Source organism: Taudactylus pleione, unplaced genomic scaffold (assembly GCF_031769625.1).
Source record: "Taudactylus pleione unplaced genomic scaffold, aTauple2 ptg000372l, whole genome shotgun sequence".
In the NCBI taxonomy this organism is placed as follows: domain Eukaryota; kingdom Metazoa; phylum Chordata; class Amphibia; order Anura; family Myobatrachidae; genus Taudactylus; species Taudactylus pleione.
In genome coordinates, this window is record NW_028284773.1 from 16,124,975 (window position 1) to 16,137,029 (window position 12,055).

A 12,055-nucleotide genomic window follows, 5' to 3' on the forward strand; every position below is an offset into this window, starting at 1 on the left:
GCAGGACGGAGCCGGAGGCTGCTGCGCAGACAGGTAAGTCAGGGGGTGGGAGGTGAGCGGAGGGGGGTGGGGGGGGGTCGGGGGGGTACACAAACTTAACGCATCTGTAGGCAGTGCTGTGCATGCGCTGGTTTTACAGATGCAACAGCGCATGCGCAGCACTGTTGCCAGATGCGATAAGGTAGTGTAGGCAGGGAAAAGTATCTATTTCCCGAAAGGCTGTCATCACAAAAATGACAGCTTTTCGGAATAGATACTTATGGAGAGGTGGAATGATGAATTCCACCTATAATTAGGTAGAACTCCATGCGAGTTCTAAACCTAATTATCTCTAGAGAATTTTTAGGTTTAATGAATAGGCCCCTATATATGAACAGGTTAACGCGTTGTAACTCAGGTCATTAGGCGTTAGCCCCCAAAATATGTGAAAAGTTCATGGATTCAGGTATTAAGTGGCTATCCCCCAATAACATTACACTTATTGGGGATTATTTTTGGGCCTCATGAAACTCGAAAAGAAGTCCCTGTTAAGTGGGAATAGTCCCCAGAGCATCAATTGGCGCATGGTAATTTACCCCATAAAGTGTTAACCTATTATGCAGCACTCTACATTGAGGGGGCGAAGATACAAATAAATGACATAAAAACATACATTGATATGAACAAAAGGTAAAGGTGGCTTTACTCAAATGGACATACAGTAAAAGAGGTGTGAGGAACTATTACATAAGATAGCAAAATAGCAAGTGCAGCATGTGGTGGGAAAAGTGTGAGATTGCTGTATGGCAGACGCATTATCAGCCACCAATTAAAAAGCAGTCATTGGCAACTGGCATTCCGGTGCAGTTAGTGGAATATAACAGTGTATTGATGAAGACTCAAATACAGATAGAATAAAAATATATAGCAATTGTAATACTCAGCTTGGTTAATTAACAAGCATTCAGGCCCTGATTCAGAGCCGGATGCTATTTGCGAACGGTTGTTCAGAAAAAGGGGCCGGCTATTATAATTGAGCGCTCGCTCTTTGCGGTCTGTTGATGCCTCTATGTCTGAGCGAGCGAACTAAACATGCGCTCGCTATTTTGTAAAGACGCCCCCTGGCCGTTCGCATCATACATCATCTCTGCTATTTATTAGATTAATCGAGTACATCGAAAGGCGTCTGAACTGCTCGCAGTGCTTGTGGTAGGTTTTACTTCCCGCAATCACTGCGAGCAGTTCAGGCTAAAAGACAACCAAGTGACGTGGTCAATGACGCTGCTTTGTTAATTATGCACACCCTTTTAACGCCCGTTTTGACCGTTTGGCACGCCTGCGTTCGGATCTCCACTCCCCGGTTTCAAGCACCTTCCCCTGTTACCACCCATGAACGCCTCATTCTGTCACTCAAATTAGCAGGCCCTCGCTGTTTTGCAATGACTGGTTGGCGCATGCGCATTACGACCCATACGCATGCGCAGATGTGCGAACATCGCTCGGAGCAAACGAACGGCCGCTTACGAGCGGCTCTGAATCAGGCCCTCAGTCTCCAGTGAATCCCAATACTGGAAAGTTAACGGTTAATAATCTGGAATTATTTTGCACAGACATCCAAAATGAGATTCCAATGTTACATCAGGGAGCTACAGTACCTTCATGGGTACTGATCATTTTTCATATGCGTTTATGGGCACTGCATTTCCTCAGCTAGATGTGACATGGTGTTTCTGGGTTACTGATGGGTTGTGTGATGTGGATAAGCAGAACTTCCAACTATACTGACATCAAAATGCCTGCACTGCTTTGAATAACTGAGTTTACAAACAGAGGGCATGATTCAGCAGTGGACCCAATGGCGATTACGGACGCAGATCGAGCGATTTCTTTGCAATCATGCTTATAAGCCGCACTGCTCAAGGTTACTTGGTTCAATTAACATCAAACAGCTACAAATTGAAACTCTGGTCAAATCCTGACCTGAGGTTCTTCTTATTTTACTAATTAACTGGATAGAGTTGTTCCTATTCCATCTTATCCGCTTTCAAAAACTGAGCACCCATATTTTTATGGACTTCACTACTGGCCTTCCACTTTCCAAATCTGATCATTTGGTTGTGATAGATAATTTTCTACAGTGTCTTAAATTGTCCCTAACAATTACCCTAAGAAATGTTCTGTCTCTGTGGTCTGCACTTGTACATCATGCCCAGGACAGGCAGGAGAACCTTCATAGCCTAATGCTGGGTACACTTTTACTGATGTGCCCCCAGCTGGCCTGTCGTGCAATGGGACCCAGCATCAGCAAGTGTATACACACTTGCCGATGTTGGGAGCGATGATGGGGGCCATACTGCAATCGGCAGCATGGCCCTTTCTGACAATGTCTCTGACCATCGCGACCATCACCCTAGCGGTCGTTAGAGCTGTGGGTGTAAACCCACAGCCTAACGACTGAAACAGAGGCGGGCGGTCAGGATGCAAGCGGCCGCCCAGTTTCTGAGTGACCGCTTGCATCCTCCGACCGCCTCTGAATGAGGCCCTCAATGCCTCATGCGAGCAGCACAGATGTTCAGTGACCTAATCAACCATATGTACTCAGATAATTCCATACAAACAGAAGGAATATATAGGTTTTGTCGATGCTCATTACGTTGGCAGTGACTATGTTGACACTAGAATGCTGGTGCCAGTATCCTGTCACCCTTGTAATGCTGCTTAAAGCGGGTATTATAACTTTAAACATGCTGGTAAAGTGGCATTTTTGAAGCTACAATGGTCGCACGGCTAAAATGCTTTAAGTACCATTAGAAACGTGTTGGGATACTGGCACTGTTGACATAGTGGGCGGAATTCAATTGTTTTCATCCCCTATCGCACCCGACGGAGCTATTCTATTCTTGCTCCTGTCGGGCGCGATCAGCTGCCAAGCGCTACATTTTAGCTTGCGGCCCCTGGGGGGTGAGAGCTGAAATGTGCGAAAAGTGACATGTTTGGGCGCCCAAACATCACTTTTCGCAAATGCGCCCAGCACTTTGGTCGGGGTTAGCCGATTTACACGGCTAAACCCGACCACTTTGGGTGCGATCAGCGTGAAAAGCTGGCACAATTGAATAGCGGCCCGCGATCTCCTGTCACTTTAGATGGGAGATGCAGGCCGCGAAAACAAATGAATTCCGCCCAGTGAATACATATCAAACAGCAAAGCAGTACATACTCACAAACAGTACATATTAACAAACAGTACATACTCACAAGCAGTACATACTCACAAGCATTACATACTCACAAGCATTACATACTCACAAGCAGTACATACTCACAAGCAGTACATACTCACAAGCATTACATACTCACAAGCATTACATACTCACAAGCAGTACATACTCACAAGCAGTACATACTCACAAGCAGTACATACTCACAAGCATTACATACTCACAAATAGTACATACTCACAAGCAGTACATATTCACAAGCAGTACATACAAACAGTACATACTCACAAATAGTACTTACTCACAAACAGAACATACAAGCAGTGCATATTCACAAACAGTACATACTCACAAACAGTACTTACTCACAAACAGAACATACAAGCAGTGCATATTCACAAACAGTACATACTCACAAACAGTACTTACTCACAAACAGAACATACAAGCAGTGCATATTCACAAACAGAACATATTCACAAACAGTACATACAAGCAGTACATATTCACAAACAGAACATATTCACAAACAGTACATACAAGCAGTACATATTCACAAACAGTACATACTCACAAACAGTACTTACTCACAAACAGAACATACAAGCAGTGCATATTCACAAACAGTACATACTCACAAGCAGTATATACTCACAAACAGTACATACTCACAAACAGAACATACTCACAAACAGAACATACTCACAAACAATACATACAAGCAGTGCATATTCACAAACAGAACATATTCACAAACAGTACATACAAGCAGTACATATTCACAAGCATTACATACTCACAAATAGTACATACTCACAAGCAGTACATATTCACAAGCAGTACATATTCACAAGCAGTACATACAAACAGTACATACTCACAAACAGAACATACAAGCAGTACATATTCACAAACAGTACATACTCACAAGCAGTATATACTCACAAACAGTACATACTCACAAACAGAACATACTCACAAACAGTACATACTCACAAACAATACATACAAGCAGTGCATATTCACAAACAGAACATATTCACAAACAGTACATACAAGCAGTACATATTCACAAACAGTACATACTTACAAGCAGTACATACAAACAGAACATACTCACAAACAGTACATACTCACAAACAATACATACAAGCAGTGCATATTCACAAACAGAACATATTCACAAACTGTACATACTCACAAACTGTACATACTCACAAACTGTACATACTCACAAACAGTACATACTCACATACTCACAAACAATACATACAAGCAGTACATATTCACAAACAGTACATACTCACAAGCAGTATATACTCACAAACAGAACATACTCACAAACAATACATACAAGCAGTACATACTCACAAACAGAACATACTCACAAACAGAACATATTCACAAACTGTACATACTCACAAACAATCATACTAACAAACAGTACATACTCACAAACAATACATACAAGCAGTACATATTCACAAACAGTACATACTCACAAACAGTACATATTTTCAAACAGAACATACTCATAAACAGTATATACAAACAGTACATGCTCACAAACAGTATATACAAACAGTACATACTCCCAAGCAGTCCATATACATAAACAGTACATACTCCCAAACAGTACATACTCCCAAACAGTACATACTCACAAACAGTACATACTCACAAACAGTACATATTTTCAAACAGAACATACTCATAAACAGTATATACAAACAGTACATACTGCCAAACAGTACATACTCCCAAACAGTCTATATACATAAACAGTACATACTCCCAAACAGTACATACTCATAAACAGTACATACTCCCAAACAGTACATACTCCCAAACAGTACATACTCATAAACCGTACATACTCACAAACTGTACATACTGTACTCACAAACAGTACATACTCACAAACCGTACATACTCAAACTGTACATACTGTACTAACAAACTACATACTCACAAACCGTACATACTCAAACTGTACATACTGTACTAACAAACTACATACTCACAAACCGTACATACTCACAAACAGTACATACTCACAAAAGTGATTAGATCAGTACATTCAACTCCTGCTGTTATGAACCCAATGGTCTGATTGGCTGCAGGTTGTAGACATGGAATCGGTATGAATGACTGCCGGACGAGAGCCCGGCGGTTGAAATCCCGACGCAGGCAGGCCAAACATCGCAGATCCCGATGGAGGTAAGTAAAGTACCTAACCCTCCCCTCTCCCCCCCCCTAACCCTTCTTTAGGGATGCCTAACCCTAACAACCCCCCCAGTGCCTAACCCTAACCTCCCCCCAAGGGTGCCTAAACCTAACCCCCCCTCCCCATACCCTAAACCTAACCCTCCAGGGGGGTTCCTAACTCTAAGTCCCCCAGGGGTCCATAAACCTAACCCCCCCATCCCCGGCTACGTGGATACTTACCTCCAGTTTGACGATCGGTCCGGCGTCCAGTCGGTGTCCCGGCATCGGGATTAACATAGGCATCAGTATTTCGACACCTATGTTAGATCACTTGCTGGGATTACACTGTCGGGATTGTGAACGATATGACTGCCTCCCGTAGACATCTAGGAAATTATACCTGAATATAATAACATGATCAGACTGTAGTGACAGAAAAGGACATTCTAATTCAGGCTTCATTCTTTTTGTGGTAAATTAAATTCCCTTTTATTATCACTCTGAAGTCATTAATAAACAATTTTCATTATTTGAGGAAGTGTTAAGGGAATAATACCCATTCACATTGGAAAGTGAAGGTATTTATTCCTTTTCTAGAATTTTAGTAACTATTTTAAAGTTGCATTTATGCAACAGCATCTCAACTAGCAGTTGATGGAATGTTATGTTTTAAATTTGCATCTGGGTTGAGATTATTTATTGTTCAAATCCTTCTTCCATATCATGAGCTTTATTACACCTACATGGCTACATAAACAAAGCAATTATATACATACCGTAAACAGTATGCTAAGAAGAGGGACAAAAAGTAGCACATTTCTTTTTGATGACTATCACAGACATACAGTCAGGTCCATAAATATTGGGACATTGACAGAATTTTCAGATTTTGGCCTCTATTCACCACCACAATGGTTTTGAAATGAAACAAACAAGATGTGCTTTAACTGCAGACTTTCAGATTTTTATTTGAGGGTAATTACATCCAAATCAGGTGAACGGTGTAGGAATTACAACGGTTTCAATATGTGCCTCCCACTTTTTAAGGGGCCAAAAGTAATGGGACTATCAACTCAAAAGCTATTTCATAGACAGGTGTGGGCTATTCCCTCGTTATTTCATTATCAATTAAACAGGTAAAAGGTCTGGAGTTTATTCTAGGTGTGACATTTGCATTTGGAATCAGTTGCTGTCAACTCTCAATATGAGATCCAAAGAGCTGTCACTATCAGTGAAGCAAGCCATCATTAGGCGGAAAAATCAAAACAAAACCATCAGAGAGATAGCAAAAACATCAGGTGTGGCCAAATCAACTGTTTGGAACATTCTTAAAAAGAAAGAACGCATCGGAGAGCTCAGCAACACCAAAAGACCCGGAATACCACGGAAAACAATTGTGGTGGATGACAAAAGAATTATTTCCCTGGTGAAGAAAAACCCCTTCACAACAGTTGGCCAAATCAAGAACACTTTCCAGGAGGTAGATGTATATGTGTCAAAGTCAACAATCAAGAAAAGACTTCACAAGAGTGAATATAGAGGGTTCACCACAAGATGCAAACCATTGGTGAGCCACAAAAACAGGAAGACCAGATTAGAGTTTGCCAAACAACATCTAAAAAAGCCATTACAGTTCTGGAACAACATCCTATTGACAGATGAGACAAAGATCAACTTGTCTCAGAGTGATGGGAAGAGAAGAGAAGCAACCAAAGAGTTTTTTAAGGCTAAAAAGTGGAATGTTATGCAATGGCCAAGTCAATCCCCTGACCTGAATCCGATTGAGCATGCATTTCACTTGATGAAGACAAAACTGAAGGGAAAATGCCCCAAGAACAAGCAGGAACTGAAGACATTTGCAGTAGAGGCCTGGCAGAGCATCACCAGGGATGAAACCCAGCGTCTGGTGTTGTCTATGCGTTCCAGACTTCAGGCTGTAATTGCCTGCAAAGGATTTGCAACAAAGTATTAAAAAGTGAAGGTTAGATTTAGGATTGTTTAGTTTGTCCCAATACTTTTGGCCCCTTAAAAAGTGGGAGGCACATATAGAAACCGTTGTAATTCCTACACCGTTCACCTGATTTGGATGTAATTACCCTCAAATTAAATCTGAAAGTCTGCAGTTAAATCACATCTTGTTTGTTTCATTTCAGAGCCATTGTGGTGGTGAATAGAGGACAAAATATGAAAATTCTGTCAATGTCCCAATATTTATGGACCTGACTGTATGACCATGATTACTCAACACATTTTTATACAGTCACTGTGGGGAGGGCTATTACACAATTTAGTGATTATGTCAATCTCAGGAAAAATTCTATAAATATATTGATTGATTTTAGGCATCATACTGCAAACTAAGGAAAAATATTTTATTCAGATAACCCAAAGTGGCAGAGCTGCAACATAAATATAAAATCTTGTTAATCTATTTGCTGCCAGTGTCCAATAGTGTCTAATCACTTTAGTGTATATAGTATGTGTATATACTGTATATATATATATATATATATATATATAGTATTTAAAGAGGAAGGCACTCTCAAAAGGGACTTTAGAACAAAACTTATTTAATGGAAAATACATTTTGGCCCAGGACATCTTCAGCATCCTGTAGATCCTAGCACCTGAGGAGAGAACCACTAATGTGGTTTACAAAGAGATCCTTAAGTATAGGGGGAAAAAAAGGTTTACATATGGCTTATAACCCACCTTCAATTTATTTATATTAAAAAAGTTTAAAAAAAACTCTATTTATTTAAATGGATACTACCACGCTCCTTTACCATAAAATGAACTAAGCATGTAAGTTAAGTTAAAATGGGATGTCTACCCAGGTGAAACTGGGAACATCAGCTAGTCTCTCCCTTTCTCTTGCGCGGCGGCCGCCATTGTGTGTATATATATTTCGTAGGTGCCACGATGTAGAGCCCAACACATAAACAACAATGTTGGCAGCACTCAGTATAAAGACTGGATTCAAGCACAGAATTCATCCAACGTTTTTTATTGTATCGTCGTCAGGGTATGCAAAAATGTATATCCTGATGACGATACAATAAAAAGTATTGAAATGTTGGATTAATTCTGCGCTTGAATCCAGTCTTTATACTGAGTGCCGCCACATCACCGGACCCCATTTCTCTGCAGGTCCTACACTATCTGTCATACTTATGGAACCTGGTAGCTGCTATCACAGAGTTTAAACTGAAAAAATGTTAACTGGTTTAAAGCTCACCTGCCAACTAACTTATGGCTTTTAAAGGCAAGACAGTCACCAAACACAGCTTCTATCAGGCAGCTGACACAGGTTAATATAAATGAGCTTACACAGGGGTGCATGAGAAAGCTGTGATCACAAAAAGGTTAATTCAAAATTAACCAAATATGCAAAGGGGAGGTGGCCATACATCAGTGACTGTTAGTCGCGATCCGGCGTTGTGATGGGAAATGCCGGCATTTCCGGGTGGAAACGCACACCTCCCACCATCGATGTTCTGCGATCCGTCGCCGGATCGCAGACATTTGCCATGTTGAATGTCGGCGATTTGACGATCGCAATAATGTTTTGATAGCGATCGTCAAATCGGCAAAATCCAACATGTTGGATTTCTGCAATGCCGGGTTGCAGCATAGCAGGATCGCGCAATCCATCACAGATGGATGGGGCCCATTAGATATCCACTACACTCGCCACTCCCAGATTTGGGGTGCAAACCTACACTCTCCATTACCAGGCCTGGGGTCACAAGCCACTTGCACCCCAGGTCTGGGAATGGCGTGTGCAGGTTGCACCCCAAATCTGGGAGTGGCGAGTGCAGTGGATTTCTAACTTTGTGTATGTATATATATATGTATATATATATATATAAATATATATATATATATATATATAAAATAGAATATTTAGTTATTAAATTAAGTTTATTGTGCTTCCCTGTCACCCTTAAGTCCAGTTATGTGTGGTGGTCAGGGTTGCACTTCTGTTTGCTCCAGTTTAGGAACCGCACTAGGCTGTCAAATAGGCACATTTGCATATAATAGATTAGCTGCGAGACACTTTCTCTGATTTGTTAATGACTCTTTCTTCTGAATGTAATAGAGCCGTGTTGTCTCCTGTATTTTATACTGTATGTGAACTCTCCTTTCCAGAAGGAATATTTGTGGACCAAATGCCATTGAAGTTGAAATTGTTCCAGTATGGAAACTGCTCTTCAAAGAGGTTACTTACTTTACACGCTTTTCTAGAAAAAAAAAAAAAAATTGTAAACATTTTTATTTGAGTATTACATACAGTGCACAAAGTAGCGAATAATATAAGATAACTATATGTAATAATAATTTATATATAAATGTAAATTGCAATAAATTAACAAAGGTATTTTGGGAATTGGAATTCTCTGCGATGTTTGGCTGTGATGTTTGGCTGCGCACATGCCCCGAGAATTACAGCCGGCCAACATAATTTTCCTGCATACTGAACCTCTGTGTGGTGTAAAAAAAAAAGTTTTCAGTGTTGGTCAAGTGCCAGCGTTCTGACTGTCCCTGCTGCATTCTGATGGCACATCGCGGTCATAGCAGAGAATTGAATTTCCCTCTATGAAACAAAAAAAGAGAGAGGAAAAGAAAAAGAGTAATCTATTGTGGAAGGGGGAATTAAGAGGAGGAGGAACAGATAACAAGAGTCATAGACATAAAGCAGAGCTGGTAATACATTATAATACTAATACACGTGAGGTGTTTCAGGGTAGGGGGTAGTGTTGATATACAAAATGTATTAATACAATTGTCTCCTTGATGCACCTGACGTTTCTCAGGTGTTAAAATCTTTTTATTAAAATAATGAAAAGAAGGGGACACCCAATGGTGAAAAAAACAATGTGACCTGAAGTATATAATAGTGAATAACCTTGTACCAAGTGAATAAATTAAGGGCTTATCCGTTTCTTTATTATGGTTCCCAGAGTTCCTCCTATTTGGGTAAATAGATTTCTACAGTGTGTTAAGCCCTTAAAGTTATAATTAGAACAACCAACGTCAGCTGGATTGCTGGGCCCACAGAGAATCTGGCAATAGTGCACTTTGATGTACATAATAGTGATAACTGGTATTTTGGCATCAGAACTACACAACAAGTCATTTAACATATTCTCAGAACTCTGGGAACCACAAAAGAGATCAGACTTTTGAATTTGTTTATTTTATATGAGGCTACTATTCTATTCACTATTCTAACCTTATAATGTGAAGCAAATCTCTGCATATTCTTGTTTTTACTAGGTTTTAAATCCTTTCTATCTGTTTCAAGCCGCCAGTCTTAGTCTGTGGTTGGCGGAAGGATACATTGAATACTCTATAGTTATTATAGTGATTACCATTCTTTCCATCATTCTGACTGTTTATGATCTGAGACAGGTATTGTATGTTTATTTTACTATAATACTAACAATTGCTATCAGTATCAGCCATTAATAACATTCATCATAATCATAATACTAATTATAATAATAGTAAAATTACAGTATAATATTCTAGGACTTCAAACTAACAGCACAAAATGATTATTTCAGTTACACCATACCTAGACTTCCTGGGATTAGGGTATTTCTACATAATTAGGTTCGCTGTAAATCAGAACAAAATGACAATATATTACAACATCATTTAAAATGACCTCTATATTTCCCACCATTGCCCTCCTAACTTCCCTCACAGACGGGAATGCACTTAAGCGTGATGTGCTGCTGGTCATTGCTGCAATGCCCAATTGTGCAGATCTCAATTACGGTAGCCCCAACACCGCAAGTATTCCTGTGCAGCTCTATAGGATATGAGGCTAATTTGCAGTGTGGATGGAAGTGATTTGCCATTCCGGAGCAGAAAATCGTATCTAACACACTTTTTAATGTTTTATTTTTGAATAATGAGATTCTAGCTAAAATGTATGTTTAGATAAAATATTCCATGCATTTATAGAGTGCAATGGAGGGAGACTTTTCTGCAATATAATGTTGCTGCCTAGGGCAAGTGTATGTACAATAAGGGAGCTAACTGTATTTCTGGATTTAGACAGCATGACTTCACATATGCTTGAGTAAGTAATTAACCTGTCAAACCTGTTCTTACCTTTAATAACCTTACTAGTCATGTTCACTTCAAGATCTATCTTAGGCTGTGCTGTAGATTTAACCATTTACTATATCTATGCACTTTTATCATGTACAGCAATCTGTGAAACTCAATAAACTAGTGGAGTCTAATAACAGTGCAGTGGTGACTGTCCACACCAGTGATGGGGGTAAGTCCACTTACAGTCTGGTAAACACAGAGGACCATACTAATGTATCAATCCCACTGTCAGGGCATTCACGGTGTAAATAAAGCAAGAAAGTATGAATGAAGTGGGCAGCATGGTGTTACAGTTATTGGCATTGTTGTCTCACAGCAACTGGGGTCATGAATTTGGTTCCCGACAAGGGCTTTATCAGTCTGGAGCTTGAAATTCTCTGCGTTTTTGCATTGGTTTCAAAATATACTGGTAGTTTAATCGGTTACTGACTAAAAATGTCCCCTAGTGTGTGTGTGTGTGTCTGTACAGTGCTGTGTAATCTGGTAATTTTATATAAATGGACAATAATAACAATAATATT

At 40.0% G+C, this 12,055-nt stretch overlaps 1 protein-coding gene across 1 annotated transcript in view; it reads left to right on the forward strand.

The window, feature by feature from the left end:
• The window catches only part of LOC148508309 (putative cation-transporting ATPase 13A4), a 149,478-nt gene that overhangs the window by 54,606 nt on the left and 82,817 nt on the right, over nt 1–12,055 (forward strand). The window contains exons 6-8 of the mRNA XM_088444764.1: nt 9,558–9,627; nt 10,686–10,820; nt 11,631–11,703. Of these exons, the coding sequence (XP_088300890.1) occupies nt 9,558–9,627; nt 10,686–10,820; nt 11,631–11,703 (278 nt within the window). The remainder of the gene's footprint in view (nt 1–9,557; nt 9,628–10,685; nt 10,821–11,630; nt 11,704–12,055) is intronic.